The 25,843-nt window shown below is 46.2% G+C and overlaps 1 protein-coding gene across 1 annotated transcript in view; it reads right to left on the reverse strand.

The window, feature by feature from the left end:
- The window catches only part of LOC144498780 (potassium voltage-gated channel subfamily KQT member 1), a 709,444-nt gene that overhangs the window by 528,882 nt on the left and 154,719 nt on the right, over positions 1 to 25,843 (reverse strand). The window contains exon 2 of the mRNA XM_078220448.1: positions 13,133 to 13,223. Coding sequence (XP_078076574.1) covers positions 13,133 to 13,223 — 91 coding nt within the window. The remainder of the gene's footprint in view (positions 1 to 13,132; positions 13,224 to 25,843) is intronic.

Below are 25,843 nucleotides of genomic sequence, written 5' to 3' on the forward strand. Positions count from 1 at the left end.
CAAGACATTCAACATCTTTTGTGAACCATGGTTCCCTCACTCGGCCATTTCCTCCCTGCCTGACAGGGACATACCTATCAAGAACACGTAGTCATTGTTCCTTAAACAAGTTCCACGTTTCATTTGTGCCTTTTCCTGACAGTTTCTGTTCCCATCTTATGCTCCCTAATTCTTGCCTAATCATATCATAATTACCCCTCCCCCAATTATAAACCTTGCCCTGCCGTATGGCCCTATCCCTCTTCATTGCAATAACGAAAGACACCGAATTGTGGTCACTATCTCCAAAGTGCTCTCCCACAAACAAATCTAACACTTGGCCCGGTTCATTTCCCAGTACCAAATCCAATGTGGCCTCACCTCTGGGCGGCCTATCCACATATTGTGTCAGGAAACCCTCCTGCACACACTGCACAAAAACTGCCCCATTCGAACTATTCAACCTATAAAGGTTCCAATCAATATTTGGAAAGTTAAAGTCACCCATGACAACTACCCTGTGACCTCCACACCTATCCATAATCTGCTTTGCAATTTCTTCCTCCACATCTCTATTACTATTTGGGGGCCTATAGAAAACCTCCAACAACGTGACCACTGCTTTCCTATTTCTAACTTCAGCCCATATTACCTCAGTAGGCAGATCCCCCTCGAACTGCCTTTCTGCAGCCGTTAAACTATCCTTGATTAACAATGCTACTCCTCCACCTCTTTTACCACCCTCCCTATTCCTACTGAAACATCTGTACCCCGGGACTTCCAACAACCATTCCTGTCCCTGTTCTAACCATGGCTCCGTAATGGCCACAACATCGTAGTCCCAAGTACCAATCCAAGCTCCAAGTTCACCTACCTTATTCCGGATGCTCCTTACATTGAAGTACATACTTCAACCCATCTTCCTGTCTGCCGGTACACTCCTGCGACCTTGATACCCTCCTCAGTACCTCACTACACTCAACACTGGCTTCTGGACTACACCTCGTTTTCCATCCCCCTGACAAATTAGTTTAAACCCCCCCGAAGAGCCGTAGCAAATTTCCCTCCCAGGATATTGGTGCCCCTCTGGTTCAGGTGCAACCCGTCCTGTTTGTACAGGTCCCACCTTCCCCAGAATGTGCTCCAATTATCCATGTAACTGAAACCCTCCCTCCTACACCATCCCTGCAGCCATGTGTTTATCTGCACTCTCTCCCTGTTCCTCAACTCGCTAGCATGTGGCACCGGCAACAAACCAGAGATGACAACATGGTTTGTCCTGGCTCTCAGCTTCCACCCTAGCTCCCTAAATTCCTGTTTTAAATCCCCATCCCTTCTCTTACCTATGTCATTGGTACCGATGTGTACCACAACTTGTGACTGTTCCCCCTCCCCCTTAAGGATCCTGAAAACATGGTCCGAGGCGTCACGGACCCTGGCACCCGGGAGGCAACATACCATCCGTGAGTCTCTTTCGCTGCCACAGAACCTCCTATCTGTCCCTCTAACTATCGAGTCCCCCATAACTATTGCTCTCCTGTTCCCCCCTGCTTCCCTTCTGAGCCACAGGGACGGACTCAGCGCTGGAGATCCGGTCACTGCGGCTCACCGCTGGTAGGTCATCCCCTCAACAGTATCCAAAGCGGTATACTTGTTGCCGAGGGGAACGACCACAGGGGATCCCAGTACCGACTGCTTCCTCCCAGCCCCTCTCACCGTCACCCATCTATCTTCATTCTTCGGAGTACCTACATCCCTGAAGCTTCTATCTGTGACCACCTCTGCCTCCCGAATGATCCGAGGTTCATCCAGCTCCAGCTCCAGTTCCTTAATGCGGTTTTTGAGGAGCTGGAGATGGGTGCACTTCCCACAGGTGAAATCAGCAGGGACACTGACGGCGACCCTCACCTCAAACATTCTGCAGGAGGAACATTGCACTGCCTTCCCTTCCATCCCCTCTAGATAACTCGCAGATAAAACAAGAAGAAAGAAAGAAAGAGCTTACCTGATATTCACTCACCCCCTTTAAGAAACGAAATTGGGCTTATTCTCCTTGGAGCAGAGGCAAAGAAGAGGTGACCTTATTGAGGTGTTCAAAATTCTGAACAATTTTGACAGGGTAAAGAAGGATATTCTGTTTCCACTAGTTGGTATGCAAGTGACTAGGGGTCACAATTTCAAGAGGTTCAGCAAGAGAGCTAGGAGTGAGATGAGGAGAAGCTTCTTTATTCAGAGTCGTTGGGATGTGGAATGTGTTGCCTGGGAGAGTGGTGAAGGTGGATTCCACAAGAGGTTTCAAAGAGAGACAGATACATATTTGAGAGTGATGAATTTAGAGGGTTATAGAGATAGGACTGGAGAATGGGACTAGCTGGGTAGCACTTTCGGGAGCCAGTGCAGACATGATGGGCCGAATGGCCTCCTTCTGCGCTGTAAAATTCTATGATTCCAACATTTTCCTTGATCAGATATAAAAACATTAAATTTGGGGGTGGGGGAGGAATAAAGGCTGACAGTCAAGCATCATCTAATTGGGAAATGAGTCTTTTTTGCCTTCCAGTTGACATAAGGCAGTACGTCACAGGATGGAAGTGTTGGTCAATTCATGGCTGGAAGGTAGGGGCAAGTCACGTGATGAATCCTCCAGGAATACATTGAATCAGTGTTGAATCAAGGCAACATGGCTACTTGGGATCCAGCCTTCATTCCAGTGTTTGCTGGGCAATGGGAGGGCGGTTCAATCTGTTGACTCGTTTTGTGTAGTGGCATAAAGAGTGTGAAAACTACACACACAGGACAGCCATCTCCTGCTATCTCCCTCACACCCAAACACAGGACAGCCATCTCCTGCAACGCCCCTCACACCCAAACACAGGACAGCCATCTCCTACAATCTCCCTCACACCCAAACACAGGACAGCCATCTCCTACAATCTCCCTCACACCCAAACACAGGACAGCCATCTCCTACAATCTCCCTCACACCCAAACACAGGACAGACATCTCCTGCAATGTCCCTCACACCCAAACACAGGACAGCCATCTCCTACAATCTCCCTCACACCCAAACACAGGACAGCCATCTCCTGCAATGTCCCTCAAATCCCAAACACAGGACAGCCATCTCCTGCAACGCCCCTCACACCCAAACACAGGACAGCCATCACCTGCAATGCCCCTCACACCCAAACTACAGAAAGCAACCTTACTTTGGTATAGCACCTTTCATGGCTACCAGAAGGCTTAAAGCACTTTACAGCCAGTCAATAAAGTACTTTCGAGTCATAGTCATGGTTGGAACATAGGGAATATTAAAGGTTTAAACCCAAATGCAGCCATTTTTGGCACAGGGTTCTATTGACAGCTACTGGATCCAATCACAAGGTCTTATTACATAGAAACTAGAAGCAGGAGTAGGCCATTCAGCCCTTTGAGCCTGCTCCGCCACTCATTATGATCATGACTGATCATCAAATTCAATATCCTGATTCCCCCACCTCCTTCCACGCCTCCCATATCCCTTGATCTCTTTAGCCCCAAGAGCTATATCTAATTTCTTCTTGAAATCACAATGTTTTGGCCTCAATTACTTCCTGCGGTAGTGAATTCCACACATTCACCACACTCCAGGTGAAAAAAAAATCTCTTCACCTCCTTATCCTCAAACTATGGCCCCTTGTTCTGGACTCCCCCACCATCGGGAACATTCTTTCTGAATCTACCCTGTCTAACCCTGTTAGAATTTTATAAGTTTCTATGAGATCTCCTCTCACTCTTCTAAACGCCAGTGAATATAATCCTAACCGACTTAATCTCTCCTCATATGACAGACCTGCCATCCTAGGAATCAGCCTGGTAAACCTTCGCTGTACTCCCTCTATAGCAAGGACATCCTTCCTCAGATAAGGACACCAAAACTACACACAATACTCTAGGTGTGGCCTCACCAACACCCTGTACAATTGCAGCAAAACATCCCTATCCTCAAATCTTCTCGCCATGAAGGCCAACATACCATTTGCCTTCTTTACTGCCCGCTGTACTTGCGCACTTACTTTCAGTGACTGATGCATGAGGGCACCAAAGTCTCGTTGAGTATCCACCTCACTCAATTTACGCCCATTCAAGTCATAATCTGCCTTCCTATTATTGCTACCAAAGTGGATAACCTCACATTTCACATTGTACTACATCTGCCATGCAGATGTCCAAATCATGCTGAAGCATCTCTGCATTCTCCTCGCAGCTCACCCTCCTACCCAACTTTGTATCATCTGCAAATTTCCTGCTATATTCTGATTTGTTCTTCCTCTTGGTCGTCATGTGAACCAGATTAGGATCATCAATATTGGACAAATCAGCCCAGTTATTGTTAATGAGTGAGTTGGCTCGCCGAGGATGGAAGTCTTCCATCTGTGCCAGTGGTGACTCCTCTCCTCTCCCCTCCCCTCCCCTCCCCCCCTTCACGATGGGTTCCCTGGCAGCCAGACAGGCGAGCCAAAATGGTGTAGACATCAGCAAGATCGAAAGATCCCTCCAGCGGCCAATGGCAGGCCACCTCCAGGAAACACGGCAAGTGGGGGAGAGGAAATACCGCCAAATGTCTTTAGTAAACGGAAGTCCTATCTTTCCTAATTCCTGGAGATTGGGTGGGGTTGGTGATTCAGCAGTTAGCATGGCTTGACGTCATTATATGTGTCAAACTGCAGCCTCTGCCAATCACCTGGCAGATTGCCGACTGGGACTTTTCGGCTAAAGTGCACCGAGGGGCTGGAAATTGTATAGAACGTCCTGGGGCTATATGACTCACGTTGAATTTATGCAGTGAATATTACAGGTATCACAGTTGTATTGAAGCACATCCGAGAAAAACATGACCCATGCGGAAAATTTAAATATCATCGCACTCTCTGTAATGGCTACTTTGAAATGTTTCGTAATGTTCTTCTAGATATTTTATGAATATTTTTCAATAAAAAGCCATCCTACTGTGCTGCGGCCACCTGATTGGCTTCCCCTGATGATTGAGTCTGCTGGCTATATGAGGTCAAAGTTTAGAAGGCCAGGGTCAGAAAAGTAAAAACCTGCCTTTTGGATTCAGGCAAAATGAAAATACAGCAACCGCTTCTAGATGAGTCAGAATAGGTTAATCTAGGTTAAAATGTGACAGAAGGAAAGGGAGCACATCAGGAAGAGGACACTATTTTCCATGAGTCATCAGGATTTACGACATGATGCCTAGCCATCCGAAAGTCATGCTGGTTAGGTCCATTGGCCATGCTAAATTCTCCCTCAGTGTATCCAAATGGAGTGTGGCGACAAGGAGATTTTCACAGTAATTTCATTGCGGTGTTAATGTAAGCCTACTCGTGACACTAATAAATAAACTTTAAACATCATGTCCAACTAACCGGGCGTTGGATAGTTCCCAGAATCGGGAGCTGGCTGACCTTTCACTGCTCTGAGGGAATACTGAAAACAAATCGATTGGCCAGCAGAGAGTTGCTAATATGGTGAAGAGAACAGATTGAAGCTGGAACCACACTGAACTGTGAACTCTGTTCAGGACTCCCCATACAGGCTGCCCATCAATTGTCCCACTTACAACAGATAGGCATGCCCACAACAACTGCCCATCTATCACTGTGCCCGAGACCGGGTCACTTCACTTCAACTGTGCCAACGTGGCTCACTTGGTGGCACTTTTAATTCCAGATCCAAAGGCTGCAGGTTCCACCCTCACCACTGAATAATCCAACACTTCAGTGCTGTAGTTGCAGCCCTGTCACACAGGCCATTCTTCAGATGAAGACATCAGGAGGAAATTTCAATTTGTGCAGTTAGATGTGGAAGATCGAATGTCACTGACCAAAAACAGAGCCAAAAGTTTCCTGGTTACCATCGCCTTTCAACCCCAAAAAACCTGGCCCTTCATCCTAATGCTAGCTGGAAAATAGGCATCATGTCGTAAATCCTGATGACTCATAGAAAATAGTGTCCTTTTCCTGATGTGCTCCCTTTCCTTCTGTTTTAACCTAGATTAACCTATTCTGACTCATCTAGAAGCGGTTACTGTATTTTCTTTTTGCCTGAGTCCAAGAGGCAGGTTTTTGCCTTTCTGACCCTGGCCTTCTGACCTCGTATAGCAGGGTCCCGGTGGTCCCGCTGCTGAGGGTCCCGGTGGTCCCGCTGCTGAGGGTCCCGGTGGTCCCGCTGCTGAGGGTCCCGGTGGTGAGGGTCCTGGTGGTTCTGCTGGTGAGGGTCCCGGTGGTGAGGGTCCCGGTGGTTCTGCTGGTGAGGGTCCTGGTGGTGAGGGTCCCGGTGGTTCTGCTGGTGAGGGTCCCGGTGGTGAGGGTCCCGGTGGTTCTGCTGGTGAGGGTCCTGGTGGTGAGGGTCCCGGTGGTGAGGGTCCCGGTGGTGAGGGTGTCGGTGGTCCTGCTGGTGAGGGTCCCGGTGGTTCCGCTGGTGAGGGTCCCGGTGGTGAGGCTCCCGGTGGTGAGGGTCCTGGTAGTTCTGCTGGTGAGGGTCCCGGTGGTGAGGGTCCCGGTGGTTCTGCTGGTGAGGGTCCTGGTGGTGAGGGTCCCGGTGGTGAGGGTCCCGGTGGTGAGGGTCCCGGTGGTCCTGCTGGTGAGGGTCCCGGTGGTTCCGCTGGTGAGTGTCCCGGTGGTTCCACTGGTGAGGGTCCCGGTGGTTCCGCTGGTGAGGGTCCCGGTGGTGAGGGTCCCGGTGGTTCTGCTGATGAGGGTCCCGGTGGTGAGGGTCCCGGTGGTGAGGGTCCCGGTGGTTTTGCTGGTGAGGGTCCCGGTGGTTCCACTGGTGAGGGTCCCAGCTCATGTGTGGAGTAGGCAGAGGATTGTGGCAAATTTCTGAGGCAGCCAAATTTGAAGAGGGTTCTCGAAAAGGCTTTGTGGTTGACAGGGTCAAAGGCTGATCCTTGCGTGGTTCTTGGATTTGCCTGTGCTGCCTCTCGCTGGGTAAAATCTGCACTGCGACTCTGGAAGGAGCTCTCTGGTCACAGGGAGGAGGCAATGGAGGGGGATCCTTGCAATGATCTCCCCTGTGGCAGACAGCAGGGAGACTCTGCCGTGGTTACTACCACTGGACTTGTCTCCTATATTGAGGATAGTCACAATCACAGTATTCCTGAGATCCCATCCTCCGCATTGTGCTCTTCTTCCCAGATGTGGGATGTAAGGCTGTGCAGCCATGTCAGGAGTCTAACCCACCGTGTTCCGGAATTCCAACCACTCGGGGGTCTCCAAATCTCACCATCTTTTACAGATGCACCATAGAAAGCATTCTTTCTGGTTGTATCACAGCTTGGTACGGCTCCTGCTCTGCCCAAGACCGCAAGGAATTACCAAAGGTTGTGAATGTAGCCCAATCCATCACGCAAACCAGCCTCCCATCCATTGACTCTATCTACACTCCCCGCTGCCTCGGCAAAGCAGCCAGCATAATTAAGAACCCCGGACATTCTCTCTTCCACCTTCTTCCTTCGGGAAAAAGATACAAAAGTCTGAGGTCAGGTACCAACCGACTCAAGAACAGCTTCTTCCCTGCTGCCATCAGACTTTTGAATGGACATACCTCGCATTAAGTTGATCTTTCTCTACATCCTAGCTATGACTGTAACACTACATTCTGCACTCCTTTCCTTCTCTATGAACGGTATGTTTTGTCTGTATAGCGCGCAAGAAACAATATTGTTCACTTTATACTGTACACGTGACAATAATAAATCAAATCAAATCTCAGTGAAGACTGGGGTCAAACAAGGCTGTGTCACTGCATTAACTCTCCTCCATTTTCCTCACAGTAATAGCACAGCCCACTTCCAGTAAATTATCCATAAGCGTGGAGGCCATCTACAGAACCCCACAACCCACGCTGCTTTCAACTCAAAATCAAAACCTTTGCTTCACTGAGCTTCAATGTGCAGATGACACTGGTGTGCGGCGCTCACTCGGAAATTCAACTCCAGGTCACGGTAGACTCTTTCTCTGAAGCATATGGGAAAATGGGCCTTTCACTGAATACCCAGAAAACCAAGGCCCTCTTCCAACCAACTCCCACACCTAAAATGTGTACAATTTTCCACATCTTGGTGAAGGCAGATGTAGAATTTGAAATTCATCGCACTGCCTCCAATGTGTCAGCTCAACCTTTGATCATAGTTTATCAAGCAGCAATGATCTTTTAAAAAATATATTTATTCAAGGGATGTGGGATTCATTGGCAAGGCGATCCCTATATTACTATCTGCTTCAGAGAAGGAAAAGGCTGAAAAATATAGGCAATATCGCCATCTTTTGGAGACTGGATACATTGCAGATGGAGCCAAGGTTTTTATTACCAACCAAATGGACCAAGCATGGTCAGATGCTTACGAGGCCGTTTCTTGGTTAACAAATTGCTTTAAAAACAAAAAAAAAAGTTATAAAGCTTTGAGGCTCACACAAACATGTCCTTCCTTACACTGTCCCGGAGGATCATATTACAGGAGCTTCTAAAAAAAAAGGATATGCTTGACACTACTGTTTTGCAAGGTTCTTCCTGCCTGTGACACTTATACAGAATCCATAGAACAGTTCAGAAAGAGGCCATTTGGCCCATTGAGTCTGCACCGACTCTCTGAAATAGCATCCCACCCAGACTCTCCCCTTCGCCCTATCCCTGTGCATTTACCATGGCCGATCCACCCAACCCGCACATCTTTTGATTGTAGGAGGAAACCGGAGCACCTGGAGGAAACCCACGCAGACACGGGGTGAATGTGCAAACTCCACACAGGCCAGAATCGAACCCGGGTCCCTGGCACTGTGAGGCAGCAGCTCGGAACAGATGTGAAAATACTGCGCGAGAGACGGAAAGTACAAAAAAGAATCTCTCCTTTGCCTACCTTACTGGTCCCCATCAATCTTTCACTGGCTAAAGCACGAACACATTATATGAAGAACAGTTCTCTCCAATATTTACCAGCCTTAACCTACAGACCAAGCACTGGGGAGTGGTATTAACATGAGCAGCTAGTCTCTTGGGTCAGTATATATAGGATGGGCTGAATGGTCTCTTTCTGCACTGTAACTTTTCTATGGTGTTCTCCTGTACACGCAGTGGCCAAGGCAGTTTGTCCCTGATAATTTAAACTAAGCCACATGAAGAAGATAGCAAAATGGCAATGTAACACATTGAAACAAGCTTCCTATAGTTTTAAATTAAGTGACTCAGTTCATGAGGAAACTGCTGTAATCTTACGATGGTGGCGATGATGAAACCACACCAGAATTTAATTAAACAAGAATTCCAGTGGAAAGGCTGAATCACGGAGGGCGACATGAGGGAGAGGTGTCCGCTTGGGAAACTTCTTCCTCAGCGTGGAACAGCCCATTAGCACGTCATGTGGCTCAGGCGCGGTCTGGCAGGCCCACCTCATGGCAGTTCCCCACAAGATGCAGCTATAAACCCTGACCTCATCCCGCTAACCCTCACAAAGCCTATGATTAATGCCTGTGACTTCCACCCTCTTCCTCCCCTCCCGCCCCCCACACCCAAAACTGTGATGAGGAAACATACGCCCGAAACTTCTGGTGTGACGAACGGCGACTGGGGAGAGGCCTCAGGCTCCAACATCACTTGCCGTTGAACATTTTCCCACCTTTTGGAATCCTCCCAGCAGAAAGGATTAACCCGGACAGGTTTGACACAGCGAGGCAAGATTAGCACAGTGCTCTAAGTGGGAGTGATTAGCAAGAGGTTTCAGGTTTGTCTGCCTCACCACGTTCACACTCCCAACTTAGATTGCCCAAAATAGACAGATTGGCATGTCATAAAGGAAATGTTTCTCTGATGCACTGACTGGGAGAATTTCTTACTCATTCCCAACCCTTCTTCTGTCCACACCCCACACGTTTCAGTTGAGCGAGTTGGCTGGAAAGTTCTTGAACAGAAAGTGAGTGTCTTCAGGGGAACTTTGGGCTGCTTGAATGGCAGTCTGCAGGCAGAGAATCCGGGCAAACAGTTTTCCAGCATTCAGCTTTAATCACATTCCCAATAGCTGCCGCAGACAAACAGAGCAGACATTAAGGGAAATATGGTTACTGCTTTCCTTGGAATACTAATAAATAAACTTTAGTCCCTGTGCTTATCAGCTTGGACGTGGTAAGTCCCTTTTGTGGGGACTACGAATTGGATTCAATTTGAATTGATTTGGAGCAAACAAGGAGATGGGTTAGGGGCGCGCACTGTCCACTCTGTGCATTGGCTTTGTAACACTGACAAAGGAATTAAAATAAATTCCCCTGAATCCTCACAAACAACAATGCTAACCTCGGAACGCAAACTTCAAAACCACAATTCAAATCTGTCTAATCCCCATTTAGACCCTACCAGATTTGATAACAACACACACACACACTTGGGCACAGTTACTGACACACACACACATGGGCACAGTTACTGACACACACACACACACACGGGCACAGTTACTGACACACACACACATGGGCACAGTTACTGACACACACACACGGGCACAGTTACTGACACACACACACACACACACATGGGCACAGTTACTGACACACACACACACACACACGGGCACAGTTACTGACACACACACACACACATGGGCACAGTTACTGACACACACACACGGGCACAGTTACTGACACACACACACACACACTTGGGCACAGTTACTGACACACACACACATGGGCACAGTTACTGACACACACACACACACACTTGGGCACAGTTACTGACACACACACACACACTTGGGCACAGTTACTAACACACACATGGGCACAGTTACTGACACACACACACACTTGGGCACAGTTACTGACACACACACACACACTTGGGCACAGTTACTGACACACACACACACACTTGGGCACAGTTACTGACACACACACTTGGGCACAGTTACTGACACACACACACATGGGCACAGTTACTGACACACACACACACACACTTGGGCACAGTTACTGACACACACACACACTTGGGCACAGTTACTGACACACGCACACACATACACATGGGCACAGTTACTGACACACACACACACACACTTGGGCACAGTTACTGACACACACACACACACACACACTTGGGCACAGTTACTGACACACACACACACACTTGGGCACAGTTACTGACACACACACACACACACTTGGGCACAGTTACTGACACACACACACATGGGCACAGTTACTGACACACACACACACACTTGGGCACAGTTACTGACACACACACACACACACTTGGGCACAGTTACTGACACACACACACACACTTAGGCACAGTTACTGACACACACACACACTTGGGCACAGTTACTGACACGCACACACTTGGGCACAGTTACTGACACACACACACATGGGCACAGTTACTGACACACACACACACTTGGGCACAGTTACTGACACACACACACACACACACACACTTGTCACAGTTACTGACACACACACACACTTGTCACAGTTACTGACACACACACACACACTTGGGCACAGTTACTGACACACACACACTTGGGCACAGTTACTGACACACACACACACTTGGGCACAGTTACTGACACACACATACACACACACTTGTCACAGTTACTGACACACACATACACACACACTTGTCACAGTTACTGACACACACACACACACACTTGGGCACAATTACTGACACACACACACACTTGGGCACAGTTACTGACACGCACACTTGGGCACAGTTGCTGACACACACACACACTTGGGCACAGTTACTGACACACACACAGACACACTTGGGCACAGTTACTGACACACACACAGACACACTTGGGCACAGTTACTGACACACATGGGCACAGTTACTGACACACACACACACACACTTGGGCACAGTTACTGACACACACAGACACACTTGGGCACAGTTACTGACACACACACACACATGGGCACAGTTACTGACACACACACACACACATGGGCACAGTTACTGACACACACACACTTGGGCACAGTTACTGACACACACACTTGTCACAGTTACTGACACACACACACACACACTTGTCACAGTTACTGACACACACACACACTTGGGCACAGTTACTCACACAGACACACACACTTGGGCACAGTTACTGACGCACACACTCAGTTTTGGGCACAGTTACTGACGCACACACTCAGTTTTGGGTACAGTTACTGATGCACACACATATAAAAGTTTGGGTACTGTTCCCAGCACACACACACGTTCATATCGGTACAGTTACCAGCACATAAAAATAACTTGTTTGATCTTGAGTGCCCAACAATCAGCCAGATTCACAGCAATGAGTCAGTCAACAAAGCAGAAGATTAACTTAAATGTCAGCACAGACCGAGGGCCGGGTAACTGCAGAATACCCTCGGCCTGCGTAACTGAGTGCCAATCTGAAAAATAACGGCACACAGTAAACTCTGATGTATGTACATAGTTTTAAGTAATGAAATGTAATGAATGTAATGTTTTGTAAATAAGCACTGTATTGTACTGTAAAAATGATTCTTTTTTTGCACTGTTTGTAACTTTTGGATCTGTCGTTTGCAATGTCTTATTTGAGAGTTTTGTTTATGAATAAAGTATATTTTTGAAATAAAAAAAAAATCAGCCTGCTGGAGCTACAATGCTCTTTCAGATACTTTACGAATGAGAGTAGATTTGTGCTAAAAAAAAAAAGGTACAACAGTTAGGCAGTTACTGTGAGCACTTGGATAACCAGTCAAAAGGAGAAACTAAAATCAATCACTGACTCAATTATACGTCCCGAGACGTTCAGAGCTGCACTACAGAAAGGTACACAGCACATCCAACCACCACTGAAGAAACAGTCAGAAGCTCAGTGATTTGATTCCAGTACTTGGATGGGTCATCATCATCCCAACATTTTCACACATCGCATCAACTTAATCGTTATGGTAACAGACCCCAAGATGCAGCCATTGTTGTGTGTACACCTCTAATGCCAATAAGGAACAACGAATAGCAGTGTTCACAGACAGTGACGCAACCCAGTAAACGTTCTGGAAGGTTCCAGAGCCGATGCATAGAGATAACAACATTATCATAGTGGTGTTTACATACCATCCAAACAAGAGCTCTATTGGCAAAGTAATGGTACTGCTCAATTGTCGACATGACACTGAAGATGAGGCAAACCAAAACGATAAGAAATCTGGAAAGCAAAAGAAAGGAATTAGGTGCGTAGAAAAGTGAAAAAACAATACTGTGATTAGTTCACTTACATTCCCCAAAGCTTTGGAAAGGGGAAAGAAATACAGTCGCACCATGTCTCTCAATCTATTGAGGGGGGAATAAAATACAGATGCACCACATCCCTCCACCTATATTAAAGCAAAATACTGTTGGTGCTGGAATCTGAAACAAAAACAGAAAATGCTGGAAAATCTCAGCATGTTTGACAGCATCTGTGGAGAGAGAATAGAGCCAAGGTTTCGAGTCTGGATGACCCTTCATCAGAGCTCTGAAGTATCAGCCAGACTCAAAACCTTGGATCTATTCTCTCTCCACAGATGCTGTCAAACTTGCTGAGTTTTTCCAGCATTCTCTGTTTTTGTTCCCTCCACCTATTAATAGGGAAATAAAATGCAGTCGTACCATGTCTCTCAACATATTAAGGGGGGAGTAAAATGCAGGTACACCACATTCCCCCCCATCTGCTCATGGGGGAAATAAAAAAAACAGCTGCATTTTGTCTCCCAAAGTCTCAACCTATGGGGGAATGAAATACAGTTGCACCCACCTCCCCACCTGCTAACAAGGAAGTAAAAGAAAGTTGCTTCATATCTTCTAACGCAGAGATACCAACATTGAAGAAGTCAAAATACTGAGGGTATTTACAATGAAAATAGGTGCTAAGAAGCATTCATTAGAGTTCATCCTTCCTCGAAATCCTTCAGATTTTCATGTGCTTTTTTTTACACAACTTTTTAAAAACATTAAGCAGTGCTGAAAAAGTTTGTCCCTTTGCTTCTCCTCCTCTTCCCAGCACAGTCCTTCCCTTCAGCCCTGCTTCGAGCAGCAGTTAAATACCCCATTTCCAGGAAGATTTATATATGTCTGAGTGAAAATCTATCTGAATATGAAAAAAAATATAAAGTTTATTTATCTGTGTCACAAGTAGGCTTACATTAACACTGCAATGAAGTTACTGTGAAAATCCCCTAGTTGCCACACTCCGACGCCTGTTCGGGTACACTGAGGGAGAATTTAGCATGGCCAGTGCACCGAACCAGCACGTCTTTTGGACTGTGGGGGGAAACCCATGCAGACAGGGGGAGAAAGTGCAGACTTTGCACAGGCAGTGACCCAAACTGGGAATCAAACCCGGGGTCCCTGGCGCTGTGAGGCAGCAGTGCTAACCACTGTGCCGCCATGCTTATTTATTAGCCTTACATTCACACTGCAAGTTACAGTGAAAATCCCCTCAGAAATCTGGACTCACTCTTTCTGCTCAAAAATAATTTCTTCTGACAAGTCATGGTGACTTCCCCCCCTCAAATTCTTACTGTTCGCCCGGCAGTTTGACTGAATTTGTGGGAGATCTCCGGGTTATAACGGAATATTGAAAAGAATCATCAACCCTCCCAGCTTGTCCTGGAGGCTCTGGGAACTGAAGGTAACTCATCTGAATGGACACTGCTGCAAGCAACTAAGGTAAAAAAAAATGACAGGGCCTGATTTATTTTAAAGCTGAGTGAACTGTTTTTCTCCCTCCATTTTATTTGAATACTTTTCATTAATTAGAAAAGAGCACTGCAATTGAAAGTGCTGGGGTGGAGGAGGGTGGTGCTGGAGAAAAGGTTGTTAGACTGGACGAGGCGGTTAGACATTGTGGGCGGAAATGACCAGACCCACCAGCAACAACATGAGGCCACAGACAGGCTGAACTTCAGCAATTATGTTCCTGGGACTTGAAAGTGCGTTAAAGGTAGGTCGAGCTTCCTTATCAACAATGCTGGAAAACCCTTTTGTGTGCATCAGTGCATCATGAGTGCTGATTGAAAGGCCAACTTGCTGGATTCATGTTCATCTTCCAAGCTGAGATCCCCAACAGTGAGAAATTAGAATGTTTACTTTTACAATGGCACAAAGGCAGTGTGCACCTGGCAAGGTAGATGACTTCTGTTATATATGTTGGGGCGTAGTCCCTTTAAGGGAATGGTCATGTGACCCGGGGTGTGGGGTGAGCTGGCTGGGAACCACCCTGAAAGGACAGTTGTTGTTTGGAGTGTGGAGTGAATAGATCTCAATGAAGATCGATGTTCCCTGACACTTGGCTGTGGAGTAGTCCTTGAGGGGACCCCTCAGTATGAGGAATTTAACACTGGCGACCAGGAGGGGATGTGTTCGACGGCTCGTAAGGTGAAGGGTCAGAACCTTCAACACGGACCAGCTGGAGATCCACAGCGCACAGTAAAAAAAAAGGAAATCCTCAGAGGATTGGTAAAATGACGGGGTTAAGAGGGCATCATGGGAAACAGCGAGGTGGACAGACTCGGATGTTGTCAACGGTTGCAAGTTGGTCTCCATGACCATCGCTGGCATCAGGTTGTGAGTGATTGGAGGAAGACTTGGTCGTCGGGTGATTGCAATACTGAGCACAGGGGCCAGCACAGGAAAAGCAGGTTTCGGGCCTAGTTCAGGGGTGGGGAAAATGCTACCACCGGCAAAATGAAATGTGGGAAAATTTGGGACAATCGGGGTCTACAACGAAGAAGCTGAATCGTGGGCGGGCTACACTGAATGTTTAGGTATTTCTGTCAGTGTGAATTGGGTGGCGGACAAGCCCGTTGTGCTGGACTTTTTGAGCGTAATGGGAAGTAAAACATTTGGCATCCTGAGAAGCCTTCTGCAGCCGGAGAAACTGATGGAGGAGCCATTTCCGGAGATGTGTACGGTATTGGAGGGGCATTTCCTGCCAAAACTGCTGTTGATTGCAGAGTGTTTCTGGTTTCACAAGCGAGAACAAATGGAGGGTGAAACCATTATCAAATTTGTGGCTAACCACAAGAGCCCCGTGGAACATTGTGACTTCGGGGCTTTCTTCCACGATGCGCTACGGGACCAGCTTCTGTGTGACCTCCAACAGGAAGCAATTCAGTGAAGACTGCCGGCAGAGCCGCAACTGGAGTTTAAGAGGGTGTTGGAGATTGTGGAATGGGCTGACAGGGAGGCAGTGAACTTCGGTACTAGTGCGAGGGTGCACAAGGTGACAGAGCTGCTGAAGAGTTAGTCATGGGCCGAGGAATGTTGTCTGTGTGGCCGTGAAGGTTGCACGGAGTCTCGTTGTTGGACAAAGCGAGCTCAGCGCTGGTACTGTCGGAAGATGGGCCACATTGCCCGAAACTGCCCAGTGTCCCAGGAGAGCGCGAAGCTCAAGCGATCAGGGTTCAAAACCTGGAGGAGGTGTCATCTGGCCAATGTAAATGAGGACAAGGAGTCCATGGGGTCTGTGAGTGTCACAGTGGGCGGGAAAAAAGACGCCAAAGCCACCGTCCTCAACAGCAGCCAACTCTGTTGTACTGTTAGCCTGATTGAAAAATGACTGCAAGGAGTGGGCCTCACAGCATCTGGAGGACCCTGTCCCGCCAGCAACTTAGCTTTTTAAAGATTGGGAAGCCATTTTTAAAGGCTGGCCTGATGCAAAAAGGTAAAAATGGGAACCCCTCCCTGAACAACCCCTTCCCTCCTCCTCCGCCCACGACGGGGCGGCACGGTGGCACGGTGGCACAGTGGCTAGCACCACTGCCTCACAGCACCAGGAATCCAGGTTCAATTCCGGGCTCAGGTGACTGTCTGTGTGGAGTTTGCACATTTTCTCCGTGTCTGCGTGGGTTTCCTCCGGATGCTCCAGTTTCCTTCCACACTCCAAAGGTTAGGTTGATTGGCCATGCTAAATTGCCCCTTAGTGTCAGGGGGATTAGCAGAGTAAATATGTGTGGTTACAGGGATAGGGCTTGGGTGGGATTGTGGTCGGTGCAGACTCGATGGGTTGAATTGCCTCCTTCTGCACTTTAGAGATTCTATGACAACAGCAATTGAAAAGTCTTTCTACAATGACAGCAGCAACCAGGACCAGTTCATGTGACATTCACCCTTGGCACAACTCTTAGGTCACCTTAAAATACATTGGCAGTAAGACTTGTCGCAGGAGAGGGTCTGTGGGCAGCGTCAGGATGAAAAGAACCATGAAATTCCCAATCATTTTTTAGTGTGGTAGAAAATAGCCCGGTGCAGTCTCAAAGCTACGACCTTTAAATGATCCAACCTGACTGGAACAAATTCTTCAACTAATACAATATCCCTACCAAGGTTTCTGGAAAAAGTTTATCACATGTTGGGTGGGATTTTCCAGTCTTTCCAGTCGGCGGGATCTTCCAGTCCCGCTGAAGTTGACCCCCTGTGGTGGGGCTGGTGAGACATGCAAATTGTCACTGGCTTCAGCGGGACTGGAAGATCCTGCTGGCAGCCAATATCTCGCCACCCTCACTTTGGGAAACTTGTCACTGTTGTTCTTTTGTGGATGTGGCCACATCCCTAATTTCCCTTGAACTGAGTGACTTGCTCAGAGGGGAGTTAAGATTGCTGTGGATCTGGAGTCACATATAGGCCAGACCAGATAAGGACAGCAGATTTCCTTCCCTAAAGGACATTAGTAAACCAGATGTGTTTTTAAAGCACTTGATGATAGTTGTCATGGTCACCATTGCTGGGATTAGCTTTATAATTGCAGAGTTTTTTTTTAAAGAACTGAATTTAAATTCTACCAGCTGCCGTGGTGGGATGTGAACCCTTGTTCCCACAGCATTAGCCCGGGCCTCACGGTTACTACTTCAGTGATATTACCACTGTGCCACCATCATGGTCTTGGACTAAAAAAAAACAGGCCTGACACCATCAAAGTTGGAAACAGTAATAGAGAAGACAAGATAAATCAGAAGGTAGGTTGTGAACGATGAAAGGAAGGGAATGGAAGAGTGACATGGAGTGCCAGTGTCTGGGTCCTGGGAAAAAAAGAACAACATTGTCGGACATTATGTTAAACTTGAGGCACTTTGCACAATGGGATGGAGGGAAAGGGTGTAATGTCAGTAGTATGTTTACCCAGGATATAAAACTGGTTTTAATCCTTCTGTCTTTTCCTGTATAACTATTTGGCTAAGTTAGTCAGAATCATCCCAATTCTCTGACTTTAAAATCAGAGTTTAAAGTTCAAAGTTTATTTATTAGCGTCACAAGTAGGCTTACGTTAACACTGCAGTGAAGTTACCGTGAAAATCCCCTAGTCGCCACACACCAGTGCTTGTTCGGGTACACTGAGGGAGAATTTAGCATGGCCAATGCACCTAACCAGCATGTCTTTCGAACTGTGGAGAAAACTGGAGCAACCAGAGGAAACCCATGCAGACACGAGGAGAACATGCAAACTCCGCACAGACAGTGACCTTAGTTCAACCTTAATTTCAGATACCAAATGCAATGGAATTGCCCAACAGAAGATGAGACTTCCTGGCCCGTTCCTGTGTAGACAGTGCATGTGGACATCCAAGAGCATCTTCCGGAGTTCCTCCAGGATATCGCCATCCCAAGAATGGAAGATCTGGGCCAGTATTTTCCAGCACAGAAACAGGCTAACCAGAGCATTCTGGGATTATACTTCACATGAGCCTTGTCAAACTGCTTCATCTAAACTCATCAGAAGAACCTCCATTTCTTACTCACTCATGTCCTAACCCTAACTTCCCCTGAAATGCTATTTGGCTTAACTAGTCAATGTGATACTAGCTTCCACTTTCTCACCATTCGCTGGGTAACAAAGTTTCCCTTGAGTCTCTTATTGGATTGAATTGATGCGTCTATCCCAAATCTCACAGCTACAAAGAGTAGAGCTAAGAATGAGCAATAGGGCTATAAACAACTTCAGGAGAACATAAAACAAGTCAGTAGAGAGGGTAAATAGATGTTCTGTGAAATTCAACGCAACAAAATACAAAGTGATATATATTGGGAGGAAGATTAGGCAGGTCCACTAAATGGCAAAAGTTAGAGGACAGAGATATGAAGGATCCAGAAACAGAATCAGAATAGGTTTTAAAGGAGACGCGAATGAATATTTGAAGCAGAAAATATCTAATGACGAGGAGAATAGGACTAAAAGAGCAGCTCTTTCAGAGGGATGGCACACTCATGATGGGTTGAATGGCCTCTTTGATGTCAAATTCTATGATTAGATAAGGAATCCCCTGGGAATAACATTCACCGATGACTGCCCTTAACACCTTGTTTGAACACAAACTGCTTGAAGGATGTGACAGACAGTTGCTTGAGTCCTCAGCAAGTCTTCTTTTCCCCTTTGGAATAATGTGGCAGCTGCTACTAAATGATGCAACAATCTAACTGGGCTCTCCTGCCCTTTAAGCTAGAGAAGGACCTTGTCCACAGGACCGTGGTGGGTTCTTTAAGAGTCAATTTTCTGCAGATATGCACTGACTTTACCTAATGAAGTAACTTATTCTTCAGATCTCCTGACCAACTCCTCATTGGTGGCATGGTGGCACAGTGGTTAGCACAGCTGCCTTGCAGTGGCAGGGATCAAGGTTCGATTCCTGTCTTAGGTCACTGTCTGTGCGGAGTCTGCATGTTCTCCTTGTGCCTGTGTGGGTTTCCTCCGGGTGCTCCGACTTCCTTCCACTCTCCAAAAGACGTGCCAAACATATGGGACACTTCTTTTTATCAGACATGGCATTGAGTATGAGAGCAAGGAGGTAATGTTGGAATTGTACAGAATGTTGGTTAGGCCATAGCTGGAGTACTGTGTTCAGTTCTGGTCACCTCACTATAAGAAGGATGTGATTGCACTAAAGGGGGTACAGAGGTAGCTACCAGGATATTGCCTGGGATGGAGCATTTGAGCTATTAAGTGTGGTGACTAGGGGATTTTCACAGTAACCTCATTGCTGTGTTAAGATAAGCCTACTTGTGACACTAATAAATAAACTTTAACGCTGGCCATGGAAAGAAAGTATCTTCTGCAGACATCTGGCAATATTCTGGCAAGTGGATCCAAAGGTTATCCATTTTCACAGTCTCCCCAAGGCAATGAATCAGCCTCATGTACATTCTTTCAGATCAGATTGTTGTCCCAGACCTTGTCACCATTGTTCTATTGCATGTGGAATCTTTGCTTATTGCCATTGGCAGAGGGAGGGAAGCGAGGATTGGTGACCTCCCGTGAAGCTGAAGATTAGCCTACATTCAAACAATGTGTCTTTATTTCCAAGGATTTCCAGGTGAATATCCAAAGGACATTTGAAACGATAATTGCCCTGGACGACCAATTTGGGATCTTGCCAGTGAACAATGAATGCCATATTTCCGTACCATATAATGGTTCATTATGTTGGATGCTCAAATATCTAGATGTGCTTGAAGATGATAAGATTACAGGTCAAGATGGGTATCAGCTTTACCCCCTTACTGAGGCCTGTTTAGGGTTTCATCAGAAAATATCATTTTACGATCAAAAGAACTATCATAACCTGAATAAAGACACAGATTGAGTTATTTTTCAAGATGGCATCCTGGAATATTCCTGGTGAATTCTTTAAGCATAGAGTCAGAGTCGTACAACGCAGAGAAGCCCATCAAGTCTACACTGACAATAACTCCCACTAGAGTCGCACTAATCCCGTTTTCCAGCACTTACCCCATATCCTTGAATGTTATGATGTTCAAGTGCTCATCCAAATACTTTTTAAAGGTTTCCGGCCTCTTCTATCTTCCCAGGCAGTGCATGCCAGATTCCCACCACCCTCTGAGTGAAAACATCTTTTCTCAAATCCCCTCTAAATCTCCTGCCCCTCACCCTAAAACTATTCCCCCTCATGATTGACCCCTCACCAAGGGGAACAGCTGTTTTCTACTCACCTTGTCCATACCGTTCATTATCTTATGCACTTCAATCATGTCCCCACTCAGCCTTCTCTGCTCGAGAGAAAACAATCCAAGCCTATCCTTATAGCTCAAATGCTCCATTCCAGGCAACACCCTGGTGAATCTCCTCTGTATCCCCTCAAGTGCAATCACATCCTTCCTATAGTGAGGTGACCAGAGCTGCACACAGTACTCCAGATGTGGCCTCACCAATGCTCTCTACAGCTCCAACATTATTTTCTTGCTCTTACGCTCTAAGCCATGACTGATAAAAACAAATGTCCCATATACTTTCTTAACTATTCTATTCAGCTGCTCTGCCACCTTCACGGATCTGTGAATAAGTACCCCAAGATCCATCTGTTCCTCCGAGCTTCCAAGTATCCTGCCATTCATTAAATACTCCCTTATCTTGTTACTTCTTCCAAAGTGCATCACCTCACGCTTATCAGGTTAAATACCATCATCCACTGCTGTACGCATCTGACCAACCCATCTATATCTTCCTGTAATCTATGATCATCTTCTTCATTGTTAATTACCCTACCAATCTTGGTGTCATCTGCAAACTTGTTTATCATTCCCCGCACTTTATCATCAATATCATTATGTTATATAACAAAGTACGCCACTGGACACTGGCCCCCAGTCACTCAAACAGCCTTCTACCACCACCCTTTGTGTCCTAAAGCACTCAAAAGTCACTTGAGACATTACTCTGGATTGGGAAATGGGTCAGAATAACTGTTATCAAATTAAAAGGTAAAGTTGCCATGGTTCCAGGTGACCATAAGCTGCTCTCCCTTTTGAGGGGGAGAGCTGACTGGTGGTGATTTAACCTGAGGATCACCACATTTCAGGCGAGGGGCAAGATTGAGAAGGCAGGCTTAGATGAATAACTTCAGTTAGTATGGAAATTGAACCCATGTTGTTGGCATTGCTCTGCATCACTAATCAGTTGTCTAGCCAACTGAGCTAAACCGACCCCCAAATTATAAGGAAGTAAAGACCACGGAGATATAGACCTCTCCAAGTCTTTGTCATTTTCCAGTCAAGTAAACAATTATCTAGGTCATACTAAATAGAGCGAAACCCAATAGAACATCAAGCGTGGGCAATAAAATCTCTCTCAATGATCTCTCTTCAGTAAGACAATTAAACTCTATTTTGTGGCTCAGGTTTTATGCTATAATGTTGCAGTTCTTTGAAAGAGGCGTGGAAAGTATGGAAGAAAGATTGTGGATTAAGATTGATCTGATATCATTCATAGGCACAAATAGGACAGAACTGCCAAACAAAGGGAGCACAAGTCTCCAATTAACCAAGTAAAACTAGCTGACAATCAATGTGGGATATCTTGAAACCTGTTTGTCTTAAGTGCAAACAGCCAGTTTGGTAGCATTCTCATTCCATAGAAGCATAGAGTTCCTACAGTGCAGAAGGCCATTCGGCCCATCAAGTCTGCACCAACAAATATCCCACGTATTTACCGTGCTAATCCTCCTGACACTAAGGGGCAATTTAGCATTGCCAATCTACCTAACCCGCACATCTTTCGGACAGTAGGAGGAAACTGGAGCATCCGGAGGAAACCCACGGAGAGACATGCAAACTCCACACAGACAGTCACCCGAGGCTGGAATTGAACCCATGTCTGTGGTGCTGTGAGGCAGAAGTGCTGACTATTGTGCCGCCCTTAAAAGACCCAGAAAGACTCTTTCTGCGTCTGAAAGTTTAGGTTTTAATTGGACCTCTTCCTTTTGCTCCACAATTGGTGATAGAACCACCAGTTGAGTCAGCCCTCCTCTTTGACTTCTCTTCCAAAACCTCTCCAGCTCTCGACTTTTTCACTCACCTTTTCAAACTGTTATTAAAATCCATCTCTTCAACCAAGCTTTCAGTCACTTCTGCTGACCTTTAACCTGTCACCTCAGAGCCTTTTTTTTCCCTCTCATTTTAAGTTTCTTTTTATTCTTTCACAGGATGTGGGCACCGCTGGCAGGGCCAGCATTTGTCACCCATTCCCAATTGCCCTTGAGAAGGTGGTGGTGAGCCGCCTTCTTGAGCCGCTGCAGTCAGTGTGGTAGAGATGCAGTGCATGTAGTCCCACAGTGCAGTTAGGGAGGGAGTTCCAGGATTGTGACCCAGCGATTGTGAAGGAACGGCGATATGTTTCCAAGTCAGGATGCTTGTGCAGGTGGTGGTGTTCTATTTTTTTATTCCTTCATGGGATGTGGGCATTGCTGACTGGGTCAGCATTTATTGCCCCTCCCTAACTGCCCTCCACTTCAGAGGGCATTTGTGAGTTAGCCACATTGCTATGGCTCTGCAGTCACATGTAGGCCAAACCAGGTAAGGTCAGCAGATTTCCTTCCCTGAAGGACATTAGTGAATCAGATAGGTTTTTGCGACAATCAACAATGTTTTCATGGTCATCATTAGACTTTTGATTCCAGATTTTTATTGAATTCAAATTGCACCATCTACCTTGGTGAGATTTTAACCCTAGTCCCCAGAGCATCGCTCTGGGTCTCTCGATTACAAGTGAAACAATTTTGGACAGCTTCCTTTTTATAAATACTGCATGAATGTAAGTTCATAGTCGAAATGGAGAAGCTCAAACAGCAATCTAATGCAAATATTCTGGAATTGTTAAAAGGTTCCACCTCCTAAAAATGACACACTGTTGGAAAATGTGACTTCCATCAAGGTCCCTCAGAATGGATAAGAATGGGGATGGAGGGATATATTTTGAGGATAAGCACAGTCATGATGATCTGGAGGAAATCTGTTGTGAAATGAATGACTCTGAAGGAAACTTTGCCCATAGCTAGGAGGTTTGGTAAAGATACCTTCAAAGGACAACTGAAGGACATCGTTTAGAATTTTACTTGGGCTTGGTACAAAAGACTGATTAATACTTACATTGATATCATTACTCGCTTGTCCTTTGTACTGAAACCTATTTTGCTATCAATAAAATATTAAAAATTATTCATCTGACTAAGCATTAAGGAAGCTTTTATTATTGTTTTACAAAAACTGCTTTATAAATCTTTAACTAGCAGTTGGAACCCAGATTATAAATCCATTACACTATTGGGCTGTTCTACTTGTCAAGCCTTCCTCTCTCCTTCCCACAGAAAAGTTATGTTTATGGCTTATTCGGTGAACTAAATTAAACTACATTCCACAGAATATAATCAGAAACATTAATAAATTAATTATTTTTCTTTGAATGTAAAGCATAGTCCAAATATGTGCGGGTTAAGTCGATTGGCCATGATAAATTGCTCCTTAATGTCAGGGGGATTAGGAGGGTAAATATGTGGGGTTACAGTAGTGGGATAGGACCTGGGTGGGATTGTTGTCGGTGCAGGCTCGATGGGCCAAATGGCCTCCTTCTGCACTGTAGATTCTATGGTAGGGAGCGAATTTTCCTGTCCTTCCCGCCACGGGAATCGTAGCGGGCGGCAGGCGGACTATGGAAAGATCCGGTGACCTCGGGCGGAATTTTCCGGTTTCGGGGTGCGCATGGCCAGAAAATCCTACCCATAATTGCAGATATAAATATACATTTTAAGATGTTTGTCAAACTATAGGTCATGCAAGGAAAACAGAACAGACAACTTGATAATAATTAAGATATGCATGTGCTTGTCAGTCTAGATTGAATATAATCATGAACAATCTTATCACTGGTTTGCCCATTTTGTGGCCTTATTGCTTACTACTGCCAGGATATCAGTATTTTCCTCCACCTTGGCACACTTTTAATCTGCATTATACACTGACTTTTGTTCCCTTGGTGCTGCTGGCACTGTTGATGTCTTGCTGGCACCTCTTCACCCACTGGCTGGTCTTTTTACACCTAAATCCAATACCTGGCAATGCTGCAGGTGGGTCAACTCCAAAACTGCTCGAGTTGGTTCCAAAACAAAAAAAGTTCTCTCCGAAACAAGCACTCCCAGGCAACAGGTCAATTCCGAAGGTTCTCTTGACTGCAGACGGGCAATGTCAATTTAACCTTGGCAGAATACAATAGTATTTCTGTAACTTGAATATATGGAGCTTCATTTTGATCTATTTGTAAGCTAATAGTTAATTATCATACAAACGGTGGTGGGAATCTGGAACTCTGTCTGCCAAAGATAAGTTCGATGGAAGATTTCCAAATGGAGATTGATAGATCTTTGTTAGGTCAGGGTATCAAGTGATGTGGGACTAAGGTGAGTGCAAGGGGGGCCAAATTCAACCAGGTCCGCATTCAGGTGTAAGGTTTACAATCTGTGATCCTTTCATGCTTGTTCCTGATGAGGGGGCAGAGCTCAAACTTTGTGCTGGCTCATCATCACCATGGTTACCAGCATAGCTCACGCTCCAGGCGGACCTCATGCACAATAGGGAGCCTAGCGGGCATGGAAGGCCAGCCCGCGTTACAGCTAGCTTCCAGCTGTTGAGGTCAGTGTCTCTCTTCTGTAGGGAAGTTGCGCTGAATTAAAAGAGGTTTCTGTTGGATGCCAGTGCTGCGATTGGAGTCCAACAGAACACAGGGAGAGATAGAGAGGACTCTATGGTTTTTTGTATGCAGATGGGGTGAGACGCCGGGTGTGTAGGAAGGATCTAACAGGGAATGTCTTTCTCACCACCAGCTAAGCTTAGTGCTTTTTTGAAAGTTTTAGTGATGAGGCATTCTACCAAATTACCTTGCTCCGGGAACCACCCAACAGGATCTACCACCTTCTTTTCCCATAAAGTTTATAGAACGTTATGTACAAGACACTGCCTGATGGACTTGTGGTAAAAGGTGTTTCTCGGTATAAATGTTTCCACGAGAGA

This window comes from Mustelus asterias, chromosome 9, assembly GCF_964213995.1.
Source record: "Mustelus asterias chromosome 9, sMusAst1.hap1.1, whole genome shotgun sequence".
Classification (NCBI taxonomy): domain Eukaryota; kingdom Metazoa; phylum Chordata; class Chondrichthyes; order Carcharhiniformes; family Triakidae; genus Mustelus; species Mustelus asterias.